The sequence below is a fragment of the Podarcis liolepis genome (genome assembly GCF_965112155.1).
Source record: "Podarcis liolepis genome assembly, chromosome: 16".
NCBI lineage: Eukaryota > Metazoa > Chordata > Lepidosauria > Squamata > Lacertidae > Podarcis > Podarcis liolepis.
In genome coordinates, this window is record NC_139567.1 from 20,238,323 (window position 1) to 20,251,933 (window position 13,611).

A 13,611-nucleotide genomic window follows, 5' to 3' on the forward strand; every position below is an offset into this window, starting at 1 on the left:
GGGTGCCGGCCGCACTGGGCGCAACATCTGGGGGTTAGGGTTAGGGGGCGCAAATTACTTGCCTTGCCCCGGGTGCTGACAACCCACACTACACTACTGTCTCCATACTCCATACTTGGAGACCTGGGCTGGTGCGATCAGTCTTACCAATACTAAGCTAGATGGATCGATGGCCTCACTAGCTATAAGGCAGTTTCCCGTGCTCAGTGTTTTCACCTGTAAATGGCAAAGGATGGGGCCTCCCTCCAATCTCCCTTTTAATCTCAGATTCCCACTAAGCACAGACCCTCCAAGTGTCCCTATTTTCCAGGGACAGTCCCGAATTTACAGAAGCCATCCTGGTTTCGTGATTTGATCCTGGAATGTACTGCTTTTCCTTAGGATGTCCCTATTTTCATCAGACAAATGTTGGAGAGTATGGAGTTGTGCGACCTTGTGAGCCAAGGAGTAACTATACAACTTTTAGAAGACCTCTGAAGGCAGCCCTGTATAGGGAAGGGTTTTTTTTTTAATGTTCAATCTTTTGTTACGTTTTTATATGCGTTGGAAGCCACCCAGAGTGGCTGGGGCAACCCAGTGAAATGTGCAGGGTATTATTATTATTATTATTAATTATTATTTAGGATGCCCCTATTTTCATTGGAGAAATATTGTAGGGTATGTAAGCATTGATCACTGCAGATGGTGAAAGCAGTCACGAAATTAAAAGACTGCTCCTTGGGAGAAAGGCAATGGCAAACCTAGACAGCATCTTAAAAAGCAGAGACATCACCTTGCCAACAAAGGTCTGTATAGTTAAAGCCATGGTTTCCCCAGTAGTGATGTATGGAAGTGAGAGCTGGACCATAAAGAAGGCTGATCGCCAAAGAATTGATGCTTTTGAATTATGGTGCTGGAGGAGACTTGAGAGTCCCATGGACTGCAAGAAGATCAAATGTATCCATTCTTAAGGAAATTAGCCCTGAGTGCTCACTGGAAGGACAGATCATGAAGCTGAGGCTCCAATACTTTGGCCACCTCATGAGAAGAGAAGACTCCCTGGAAAAGACCCTGATGTTGGGAAAGATGGAGGGCACAAGGAGAAGGGGACGACGGAGGACAAGATGGTTGGACAGTGTTCTCGAAGCTACCAGCATGAGTTTGACCAAACTGTGGGAGGCAGTGGAAGACAGGAATGCCTGGCGTGTTCTGGTCCATGGGGTCACGAAGAAGCGGACATGACTAAACAACTAAACAACAACATGTACGCATTGCCTTGGGAATGGTCTTTACCAGCCTTACTATGTTTGTGTGGGCCTCGCCATAACTAACCAATTATATTGAGAACTGGAATCCTTTGCTAATCATGTCCTGGTGACGGACTCTTGCCATCCTTGGCTTAAGCTGCAAGATGAAATTACACTTGTTGCAGATGTACATTGGAGTAGAGGGAGAGAAAACAGGCAGCTATGTCAAGTCAAGCATTTGGGGGCGATTAGGCGTCTCCAATGCTCTTTTTCTAGAAAAAAAGGATGCCGGAACTCACCATGAACCTCGCTCTCTAAAAATGGCAATGTGCCCATCTGAGAGGCACAACCCTAACTTGTTGCCTCTTTCACTCCTGCCCCCATTGCTTTTCTAAGACTCCACGGATTCATTCCAGCCTCCCCTTTTTGGCTTCTGCCACTTTCCTTTCCAGGGCTTTTATTTCCTTCAGCAGAGAGTCTTTCTCCAAGCCGATGGCCTTGAGCTCATCAAACAGTGAAGCTCCATCATCTCCACTCCTGGAGATGCACTCTTCCTCCTCTTGCAGGAGTGTCACCAGCTTCTCGTTGAGCACATCCAGCTTGTCTGCTGCTGCTTCGGGGGTGGTGTGGGGGTAACTGCTGGCCTGTGAGCTAAGGAAAGGGAGGAAGGGTCAGGTCAGGCCTTATAATGATCTCTGGCCAAGCGAGCAGCCCGATAAAGCAGCAAAGACTCTCCATCAGTTTTATACAAGTTTATTTGAAAGAAAAACACATTCAGAGCATGGCAATCTGCCTGCTCTCATTAATCTAGTTGCTCAGTCTGACTCATTGTTCCTCCCCCAACAGGAAGAACGCCAAAATCCCGCCTTTCGTCTCCTTCCCTTCCGTTGCTCTCACAGCCTCTCTAATTTTAGGACTGTAGGGCTGAGCTACCTCTTCCTCAGAACTCAGCTTCCAACACTGTCTTATCTGCTGGTTGCCTGGCAATGCCTTGGCCGACATCCAACTCCTCCTCTCCTTGGGAACTAATCGCTTCTTCCCTGGAGAGGAGGGGCCCCAGGCTGTTCTCTCTAAAATCAGACAGACAACTCTCATCCACAGAGTCAGCCTCTTCATTGCTCAGCTCAATTTCCAAGGCTGACTCTCCCGGTGTGCTGGGGGGGGGGGCACGTTCCTGACAGGCCTTGGTGCATCCTGTGTAGTAATTGAGCCCATATCCACACCCATACATTTAAAGCACATTTACAATACTTTTATAGTCATGGTTGCCCTCTAAAGAATCATGGGAATTGTAGTCTACCTCTTGCAGAGCTACAGTTTCCAACACCATTGACAAACTACAGTTCCCAAGAGTCTATGGGAAGCCACAAGATATAAATGTATGTTGTGGATGTGACTTCAGAGATTTATCTTCCCGACTTCACACTTTCCATTAGTCTTTGGTTGCCAATGCTCAACTGCTCTCTTCCAGCCCTCATTACCTGCAATATTGGCTACCTTCGAAGGTTGCTGTACAGATGACTGAGACAATGAATACACTGACACATAACACTAAGCCATGGTTTGCTTTAAGCATTTTGTTCAATGAACTATGGCTTGTCTCACAGACAAGCAACTTGGTGAGCATTGGAGATGGAGTGGACAAACGAACTATGGCTATGCAAGGAAGTTGGGGTAAGACGTAATGTCAAACTATAGCTAAAATGGCAACAACAACCGTTTCACAATCTGCTGGGCTGGGTTTGGACATCTTCACAAAACCCAGTTTCGCTGAACAAACTAGACCTTAAGTGTCTACGCTGCACTGCATTGGCTTCCGATTAGTTTGTGGATCTAATTCAAAGTGCAGGTTTTGACTTATAAAGCCTTAAGTTGCCCAGGACTGCAATACCTCAGGGACCACACCTCTCCATACAAACCAACTGGCCATCTGGCGGTTCCCTCATTGCGAGAAGTGAGGCTACAGGGAACCAGACAGAGGGCCTTCTCGGTAGTGGCGCCCGCCCTGTGGAACGCCCTCCCATCAGATGTCAAAGAGATAAATAATTACCTGACATTCAGAAGACATCTTAAGGCAGCCCTGTTCAGGGAAGTTTTTAATATGTAACGCTGTACTGTTTTTAACACTGATTGGGAGCCGCCCAGAGTGGCTGGGGAAACTCAGCCAGATGGGCGGGGTATAAATAATAAATAATAAATTTATTATGATATAATAGTATTATTATTATTATTATTATTATTATTATTATTATTATTATTATTATTATCTTGTGAAGCCCTTCTTCATGCGCCTCTTCCACAAGAGGCCCGGAGGGTGGCAACATGAGAAAGGGGCTTTTCTGTGGTGGCTCCCAGTTTGTGGAATGCTCTCTCCAGGGAGGCTGACCTGGCATCTTCAATACATATCCTTGGGTGCCAGGTGAACTCTTCAACCAGGCCTTTAGATGATTAAAAAATCTATGGACTTTTTAAATGTCTTTTTTTTAGGGGTGGGGGCATTGTTTTGTGTTGTTATGCTATATATTTTGTGTTTTTATGTTTATGTTTTCAGTCACCCTGCGATCTTTGGATGAAGGTCAGTATATGAATGTAATAAATAATAGCAATAATAATGTGTGCAACATCTGAAGCACTTGAGAAAAGCGCCACAGGATGCATGCCACAGTGCTCCACCAGCCTCGTGCTGCTGGTTCTGGGATTCCAGACTGAGCAAGGTACAAAGTGCATAGTTTCAGAGTGGCAAAGTGGGAAATCTGTTGCACTGCCACAGAGCAAGACCTTGTATGAGCTGAAAGCGAGCAGGACAGGGTTGTGATGGAGGCAAGCAGCAACACACAATTCGGTTCTTTAACTACAGCCAATACGGTGCCTTCCTGATGTTCCTGTTGGACTCCAACACCCATCAGCTTGTGCCAGCATGCCCAATGGTCAAGGATGATGGCGTCTGCAACCCAGCAATGTCTGGAGGGCCCCAGGCTGACTACCCACCTGTTTTCAGTACATTGTCATCAACCCCCACTTGTGACTTCGACCACTCTCACCTTGTCGATGGGAGAATCTCCTGGCCGCTGGGCAAGATGTGGGAGTAACATTCCTTCTTCTTTCCGGGCAGTTTGCTTCTGAGCGAGTCGTCAAAATCCACGTCAAGCAAGAGGCTCTCATGCTTGCAAAGAAAGGCAAGGTGACCATTAATGAATTTGCTTCTCTAGCGTTGCATCCAGGGGGTTAGGTAACCTTTGGTGGACCTTCCGTGGACCTTCCAACCCTAGAATTCGACAAAGCAGCAGGTGCTATTGGGTACATCTGATGGGTTATGCAGGCAGGTGGGAACTTCTGTGCTGGTTGTATGTCAAGGACAGGGAGCCATGGCCAGGTATTGTTGAACTATAACCTCCATCACCCCTGACTGACCTGTTGGATACTGATGGGAGTTGGAGATCAACTACAGCAACTGCAGGGCAATAAGTCTCCCACCTTCTGTTTTGTAGCTTTGCTAGATATTAGTGGCTTTGTATGTGACTTTTGCTTTTTAATACTTTGTGATCATTTAAAAGTAGTATGCTGACCTGCTGCTTTGGGGATGGCACAGAAAACTGGGGAGGGGAAAAGGGGGGATGGAATATCCTAGAAAAGGACACAGCTAGCTGGAAGCTTGAACAGGAATTGCTCCATGCTGCAACATACCGTATTTTTCGGCCCCTATTTTGGGGGACTCAGATTTAAGAAAATGGGGGGAGATGTATCCATGTATAAAACGCCCCCTGATTTTTGACATTATTTTTTAGGGGGAAAAACCTAGTCTTATACATGGAAAAATACGGTATATATATTTTTTGCAACCCCCCCTTGCAAATTCATAAACATATAGTGAAGCTGTCTGGGGCCATCCCAGCCTTCTTCACTCTTGACTGAGAAGCAACCAGTCTTTCTCTCTGGGGTGGCACAAGGGACCCTGGGAAGGGGTGGAGAGTGGACTGGTGTGTGTGTGTGAAGAATTACCTCCTCTAAGTCTTCAGAAGGCTTCACTTTGGCATCCAAGAGCCCTGAGAGGAGATTGATTTTCTCATCTGCGAGCCCCTCACCCTTCAGAAAAGCCTCGTTAATCATCATTGCAGCGGATTTACTGTCCTCCAGAATTGCTGACGTCTGAAGCCTGAGAGAGAACATTTCACCCAGGCAAGCCTTGAGTGCCTTAGATGCAATGATAAATAATATAGTTAATATATAAATATATCTATATTGCACGCTATCCTTAAGTATGCTTAATGCACATTATTTCAAGGTAGCAAAAATTAAGAGAAATATGAAGGAAGGGTAGGGGGAAAGAAAGAAAAATGATCAGAATAACTCTTCAGATGAGTTCATGGCAAGCTGAATCTGTTGGTCTCAAAGAACCCCTTGGAGCTGTTTTCATGGTGCAGGCAAGTCGCTCATCGGAGCATAGCAGAGCTGGAAGCAAATTCCTGGATGGACTTCTAGTTGCCTAGAAAATTAACCCAGACACCTCATTGGGTCCAGGTTGATTAGGGCCCTTAAATTCTGGTGAATCAATGACACATCATCAACGTGACCAATCTCAGTAGTGGGCTTGCAGATTTCAAATATTTTGCTCCTTGGCTTTGCTGGGCTGGAACCCAGGCCAGGGACCAGAGGACAGTGGCAGAGGAAGTGCAGATATTTTAAAGTGTTAAAAAAATATATATTCAGGTGGCTGGCGCTGAAAGGCACTGTGAATTGTGGCGCAGGCTAAAGGGAATGTGCACCACAACAGAGTATGTAAAAGCAGCCCCTACAACTTCCACTGCTGGGCATAATAGGTGCATAAAGATCCAAGCAGCTTCTGCAGAAGAGACACACACAATCCATTTTCACCCATCACGGCTGTTCTACTGTGTGCACAAAGCACACCATAACCCCTGGGTGTGATGCATATACCTCAGAGATATTGTGGGCTTGGCTCCACTGCAATGAACTGAATTTTGCAATACATTGGACGCTCGGGTTTTAAACATGATCCGTGCGGGATGCATGTTTGCAACCCACAGCGGCGCATCTGCGCATACGCAGGTTGCAATTTGGTGCTTCTGCGCACGCACAAAACGCGATTTAGCGCTTCTGTGCATGCGCGACTGCCGAAACCTGGAAGTAACCCGTTCCAGTACTTCTGGGTTTTGGCGGGTGTGTAACCTGAAAAAATGCAACCTGAAGTGGCTGTAACCTGAGGTATGGCTGTAGAGTGAGTCTCACACATTTTTGTGTTTCCCAATGCATATAAAAGTTATGTTTACACTTTACTGCAGTCTATAGGGGTGGAAAGGCAAAAACCTGGCTACAGATCCACTGGAGAAGAGGAGTAGTAGGGGCGGGGGGCAGGGGGGGGTGGACCCACGACACAGGGCAGGCGACCTGCAGCTGTACCCACGTCCTTGTAAGAAGCAGTATCTGCAAACTACAGTAAAGCGAAACATAATAAAATGAGGTTTGCCTGTACAGGCCTGGCAGGGCCCAGATTAACAGCAACCCTGCTTGGTTTTCTAAATTCCTATCTCTGCTTTTTTAATGAAACACAGAGAGGAGCTAGGAAGGAAGCAGCACACCAAAATCCTTGCTGATTTTCATACAGATGCACATTGAAATTGTTGGAAGTTTGGGTGCAATTCAGCTTGCTGGGAGGGGTTTGCATGGGTGAAGACCCCAAACCATCCCTGTGACTATCCCTGCAATGACTTTTCTTTATCTCTCCGATGTTTAGACTGATATGTCTTAGGTTGCATCCTGTTTATAGCTTCCTGCTCCTCCTCCCATTCTTTCTCTGGACCTCAAGACAAGAGGTCATCTTGGATCTATCTTCTGAGAACAAAGGGGCAAGCATGGCTGCTTTGCTTCTCCAAACAGACAGTTAGCTAGAGCTATAGAATTCTTTCCTATCCAGAATGTACTTCCTTTAATAAACACAAACTTCCTTATTTTATACAAAGTGTCAATCTGAATACTGTTCAACTGAGGGTGTGCTCCAAGTAAAGGATTCATTTAACTAATATTAACTGCTGCTGCATATAAACTATATATATTAACAGAAATGACACACTGACCCTGGGCACAGCAGCTCAGCAGTATAGTTATGTGAGGTTCTGGTCCCTATTTTCTTTGCGGGGGTCCAGGGAACACTTTTACTAGCTTCTCCATGACAGGAATTCACAGATGGATGCCACATTGCTCTTTCCCAGTCTGCTCACACCTGGAATCTCACCCAGGAGGCCATCAACCCTTAACTAGTAAAGGTAAAGGGGCCCCTGACCATTAGGTTCGGTCGTGGCCGACTCTGAGGTTGCGGCGCTCATCTCGCTTTATTGGCCGAGGGAGCTGACATACAGCTTCCGGCTCATGTGGCCAGCATGACTAAGCCACTTCTGGCGAACCAGAGCAGCGCACAGAAACGCCGTTTACCTTCCCGCTGGAGCGGAACCTACCATATTTTTTGCACCATAACACTCACTTTTTTCCTCCTAGAAAGTAAGAGGAAATTTCTGTGCGTGTTATGGAGGGAATGCCTACGGGTGGCATGCCTATGGATTTTCCTCCTCCAAAAACTATGTGCGTGTTATGGTCAGGTGCGTGTTATAGAGCGAAAAATACAGTATTTATCTACTTGCACTTTGATGTGCTTCCGAACTGTTAGGTTGGCAGGAGCAGGGACTGAGCAATGGGAGCTCACCCTGTCGCGGGGATTCGAACTGCTGACCTTCTGATCGGCAAGTCCTAGGCTCTGTGGTTTAACCCACAGCGCCACCCACATCCCAACCTTTAACTACTATGCCCTTTAAGTGTCCACAGATTTACAGCGCGGTTATGACTGCTTTGTACCTGGTAAAAGAGCCTCCGAAAAGCTGGGCTGGAATCCTGGCTGAGGTCTTCGGCAGCGATGTGGGCCAGGCAGTGAATGAGAAGCAGGATAAAACTGCCCACGCAACTCAGGCACTCCCTTAGAACGAACAGTTTGTTGCCAGAGGTCTAAGGAAGGCGAAAAGGCAACATTTAAATAAATAGGTAAATACTGAACACATGAGAGAGACTGAGGACTGATGCTTTTAGCTCAAGGTCCTTCGCCTTCAGGCTTTTGATACTTATAAAGCTCTCCAATCTTCTGTGCCTCTCTCTCTCTCTCTCTCTCTCTCTCTCTCTCTCTCTCTCCTTCTTTCTCTCCCTCTTTCCTTTCTCAGAATTCATAAGAAGAGCCTGACTCAAAGGCCCATCTGGCTCAGTGCTCTGTCCTCCCAGTGGTTGACCAGATGCCCATTATGGGAAGCCTGCAAGCAGGAGGCGACCACAATTGCACTGTCTCACCTGTGTCCCCCGGTGACTGGTTTTCAGAGGCACACTGTCTCCAATAGCAGAGGAGGTTTCAGGGACTGGACTGAGGAGGAATGGTGGGAGCTGCACTCCCCCTTTTCTGAACCTTCCCAATGGCAGGAGGGCAGTTATTGATTTAGAATAGCGGTTTGCAGAGGGGCATAGTCCAGAGGGGGAAAGCTGGGAAATACTGGGTGAGGAACAGCTAGAAGAGGAAACAGCAGGAGAGAGACAGCTGGCAGATTCACTGTCTTTAGAATGCTTTCTTGACCTCCCTTCACCTAAGACTAGACGGGCTATGAGAGTGATAGAACAGAAAGCGCAGCGCCAACAAGCTCAGATTACCCAACATAGGAGTGACATAGATTAATGGGGATGGAGAAGGTGAACCTTTACTGGGAGCAATGCCCTTTTTTAGAGAGAGAAGCATTCCTTTATCTCTCGCTGTGATTATTAAAGAACTTACCTGGTAAGAACGCTCCTTTCATTTGATCTGCTTATTTACTGCCACCAGGAGAGGGTTCTGATTCACAGGAGGACACCGCCACTACAACTAGCAACCAGTGATATCACCCAGGGATTTTCGAATACCCTTTTAAAGCTTTCTAAGTTGCTGGCTAACATTACATCTAGTGGGAGTGAATTCCATACTTTAAGGAGTGGAGAAACTTTTTGGTGCTGGGACCTGCACTCTGTATTTGGTCCCATCCTAAGGGCCACCTTTGACAGATGGGCAGAACAACCCACATGTCAACTACAGTATATCAATAATGTGACACCACATGACTGACAGGCCAGTTGTCCCTCCCACATGTCAAAATTCATTGTGGGATGCTTCTAAGTGCCTGGTAGTCAGAGTCCCGTGGCCAGATAGAGAGTCTTGGACACTTATCCTTTGGGTCTGAGGTTCCCACACCTGCCCTAGATGGACCAATGGCCGACATGATGTAAGGAAGGACATTTACATGGGACATTTGTTCTTTGTTTTGTTTTGGAGAAGATTCCCTCTGTCAAGAGGACGTACCTGATAATGGAAAGAGTTCCGGAAGGCGTTTCCTGGTGTGTTGCTGGAAGGAATGCTGGAAGCAACACACAGATCAATCTCTGGTGCCTAACATTGAAAGAAAACCATCTGTTATGGATATGCTTTGCCTCTCTGGTGCCCTGTACGTCCAAAGCACAAGCCACATCTGATCAAAATTTAGAATAAGACTGCCACTTTCTCAAATACAAAACATCCCTCACGTTCAATCTGCCTGTTCTTTAATTACAGACATGAAATCAAACCACTTTGCTCAATGTTTTGGAGGGCTAACTTGGCCATTTCTTTGGGGGAGGTTTTCCATTGTGCAATACATCACAGAAGGGCTGAAGCTCACAGAACTTGCAGACAAAAAGGAATAAAGTCTTTAGGGAGAGAGTGATATGAACTGGGAGCCATGTGGATGGACAGCTAAGACAGCCTTCGTCTTCCCGGTGCTGCAGATGTTGTTGGACTCCAGCGCTCAGCAGAACCAGCAGCCAGCATGGCCAATGGTCAGGGATGAAGGGCATTGTAGTCAAACAACATCTGTAGGGCACCATGTTTGCGAAGGCTGTGTTAAGAGAAGAAATATTGTCTCTCAGTGCTTTAAATGAATAGCACCATTGTTGCTCTTCTCTTGCTTTTGGAATTCTTGGGGTGGGGTGGCACAAAAGTAGCATGAGTAGAAGATGGCATTACAGTGGTACCTTGGGTTACAGACGCTTCAGATTACAGATGCTTCAGGTTACAGACTCCGCTAACCCGGAAGTAGTACCTCGGGTTAAGAACTTTGCTTCAGGATGAGAACAGAAATCGTGCAGCGGTGGCACGGCAACAGCGGGAGACCCCATTAGCTAAAGTGGTACCTCAGGTTAAGAACAGTTTCAAGGCTTGTGAGTCTTTGCAGGTCAGGGGGCACACTCAGAATTTTGAGGAAACGCTGTGAGCAGCATTCAAAATGGCTGCCATGAGGCATAACACAAATTGGCTGCTTTGGGAGGTAGCAGAGGACAAGCCAGTGCAAACAGGAATTGAGCTGCAACAGCAAACCTTCTACAGTGGTACCTTGGGTTACAGAAGCTTCAGGTTACAGACTTTGCTAACCAGAAATAGTACCTTGGGTTAAGAACTTTGCTTCAGGATGAGAACAGAAATCGTGCAGCGGTGGCACGGCAACAGCGGGAGACCCCATTAGCTAAAGTGGTACCTCAGGTTAAGAACAGTTTCAAGTTAAGAATGGACCTCCAGAACGAATTAAGTTCTTAACCCGAGGTACCACTGTATTCCTCTGCATATGTTTCAGTCCAGAGCCTTTAAAACTCAATCTTTTTTTCAAGATTCTGCTTAAATTGCTGGGTTCCATGCAAAGCGTACCATCGTACACACCATGGGACTGTTTCCCTGAAAAACATTGTGAACACTTACGCCAATATGAGGCCTGAGGAATTTCAGGATCACCATTCCGTATTGGTACACGACAAATTCCCTCGCAGAAAGGGTTGATGTGAGCAGAGGGACAAGATCTCTGGATTTAGGGACCATCTGAGTGTCCATTATATCCTGAAAAGAATTTACTTTATCTGCAAGGAAATACAAAATATGAACCAAAATACATTTGTTCTCTTGGGTATTTCATTTTAACTACTTTTGCTTGTTTGTACAATATAGGCTGATGTATTTCAAAGTCCCTCAATTAAAGCAACAGAGACAAAAATAAAATACTTCTTTTAAGGATAAAAGGATGCATATCAAGTGTTCATGAATTACCATATTTTTTGCTCTATAAGACTCACTTTTTCTCTCCTAAAAAGCAAGGGGAAATGTGTGTGCGTCTTATGGAGCAAATGCAGGCTGCGCAGCTATCCCAGAAGCCAGAAAAGCAAGAGGGATTGCTGCTTTCACTGTGCAGCGATCCCTCTTGCTATTCTGGCTTCTGAGATTCAGAGTTATTTTTCCCCCCCTTGTTTTCCTCCTCCAAAAACTAGGTGCGTCTTGTGGTCTGGTGCATCTTATAGAGTGAAAAATACGGTACTTGATTTGTACTGATGTGTCAATTCTTAAAAGAATTTGGGATGGTTTGAGAAGGAAGTGGGCAGCAGAGAGGAGAAGGAGAAGGAGAAGGAGAAGGAGAAGGAGAAGGAGAAGGAGAAGGAGAAGGCCACAGAGATAAGACACAAGAGTAAAAGGGGTGTAGCTATATTGTGTGTGTGTGTGTGTGTGTGTGTGTGTGAGAGAGAGAGAGAGAGAGAGAGAGAGAGAGACAGACAGAGGGGTCGGGTGGGGCAGAGAGCAAGAACAGCTGTTATATCTTCAAAGGCAATGAACCAAGGCCCCAAACAAGTTGTTGATCCAGTAGCCTCCCTCCAGAAAAGAACCTGTCCATGGTGCTGAAGCCTTTGTCTACTGAAAGCAGAACAGAGAGTGCAATGCAAAGGAATTACCATATTCCGGATGATGGACATCCAGCAGTCCAACTGCCGCTGCACACTTTTGGATTTGGCAATTCACATCCTTCAGAAGAGCAAGGAGCTTGGAAGATGTCATACCACCAGATCCATTGCTATCTACACAAACGGGAAGAGAATTCACATTGCTTGTTGGCAGGTGGTTTTTTTGGCCAAGTTTGGCTACTCACAGGGCGCATTTCATAACTAACATGCAATATAGCTCGTTCCGGAGTGCACAGGAGCCTTCAATCCTTTGCAAAAGTAAGACATAGCATCAGATGATGCGACAACAATCACTTTGGAAGCCTTACCAGACAGAAGAACTGTGAACTGAGGATTCAGCAGGGTGGTTCGTAAACTCACTAGGAGTTCAGTTTGCTTCAAGACCTTGATATCTGCAAGGGAAGAGCATTGATTTTAGAATGCTGTATTATTTTACTGTTGTTAACCGCTCTGAGCCCGGCTTCGGCTGGGAAGGGCCGGATATAAATAAATTATTATTATTATTATTTATTATTAACCTAGCTAGTGTGATCTAAGACAAAGAATGGCGTAGACATATTCATATCTCTGCCACCCCTCTTGTCTGTGGGGTGGGAGAGAAAATAGTTCATTTCTCTTCTTAATACAACTATCCTTGAGATTCACACTCCTCCAAACTTGATGATGCCATTTCCCAATCAAAAACAGCATCAAAAAGCTTGTGCAAGGCTGATATCACGGGAAAAGCATGTACCTATATATTAGGGAAAAAACTGTCAGGGGAAGGGCTGTAGCTTAGTAGTAGAGCACTGGTTTTGCATACAGAAGATCCCAAGTTAAATCCCAGCATCTCCATGTATTGCTGGAAATGCTTCTTGCCTGAAATCCTGGATGGCTGCTGCCTGTCAGTGTAGGTAATGCTGAGCTAAACAACTTATGTTGCTAAAAAATGTGCCCGAAAACGCACTTGTATTTTCATGCAGATTTTTTGCTTGATAATTTGCATACTGATGCATAAATAAGGTGAACTGAACTTAAGAAAGGAAAAAGTGGGAGAAACCGAAATTGAGAAATTGAGAGTGAGAGAAAGTAGTTCTGGAGAGGGCTCAGCATGCTGCTCTGGAAATGGCTATGACCCCATGGGATTCATAGGCCAATGCCACATTTACACCATACATTCAAATAGACATGACTTCCCCTAAGAATTATGGGAGCTGTAGTTTGCTAAGGGTGCTGAGAGTTGCTAGGAGGTACCTAGTCCTTTGGTACCTAGCTATGGTTTTCCCAGTAGTGATGTATGGAAGTGAGAGCTGGACCATAAAGAAGGCTGATTGCCAAAGAATTGATGCTTTTGAATTATGGTGCTGGAGGAGACTCTTGAGAGTCCCATGGACTGCAAGAAGATCAGACCTATCCATTCTGAAGGAAATCAGCCCTGAGTGCTCACTGGAAGGACAGATCCTGAAGCTGAGACTCCAATATTTTGGCCACCTCATGAGAAGAGAAGACTCCCTGGAAAAGACCCTGATGTTAGGAAAGATGGAGGGCACAAGGAGAAGGGGACGACAGAGGACGAGATGGT

General features: G+C 45.9%; 1 protein-coding gene across 1 annotated transcript in view; it reads right to left on the minus strand.

Annotated features, from left to right (window-relative positions):
* Positions 1–1,238: 1,238 nt before the first annotated feature.
* The window catches only part of LOC310695944 (uncharacterized protein), a 54,525-nt gene continuing 42,152 nt past the window's right edge, over positions 1,239–13,611 (minus strand). Inside the window, exons 27-34 of the mRNA XM_083480881.1 lie at positions 12,359–12,442; positions 12,042–12,164; positions 11,026–11,180; positions 9,601–9,687; positions 8,091–8,237; positions 5,226–5,417; positions 4,268–4,389; positions 1,239–1,877 (exon numbers count right to left, since the gene is read on the minus strand). Of these exons, the coding sequence (XP_083337007.1) occupies positions 1,634–1,877; positions 4,268–4,389; positions 5,226–5,417; positions 8,091–8,237; positions 9,601–9,687; positions 11,026–11,180; positions 12,042–12,164; positions 12,359–12,442 (1,154 nt within the window). The 3' untranslated portion in view covers positions 1,239–1,633. The remainder of the gene's footprint in view (positions 1,878–4,267; positions 4,390–5,225; positions 5,418–8,090; positions 8,238–9,600; positions 9,688–11,025; positions 11,181–12,041; positions 12,165–12,358; positions 12,443–13,611) is intronic.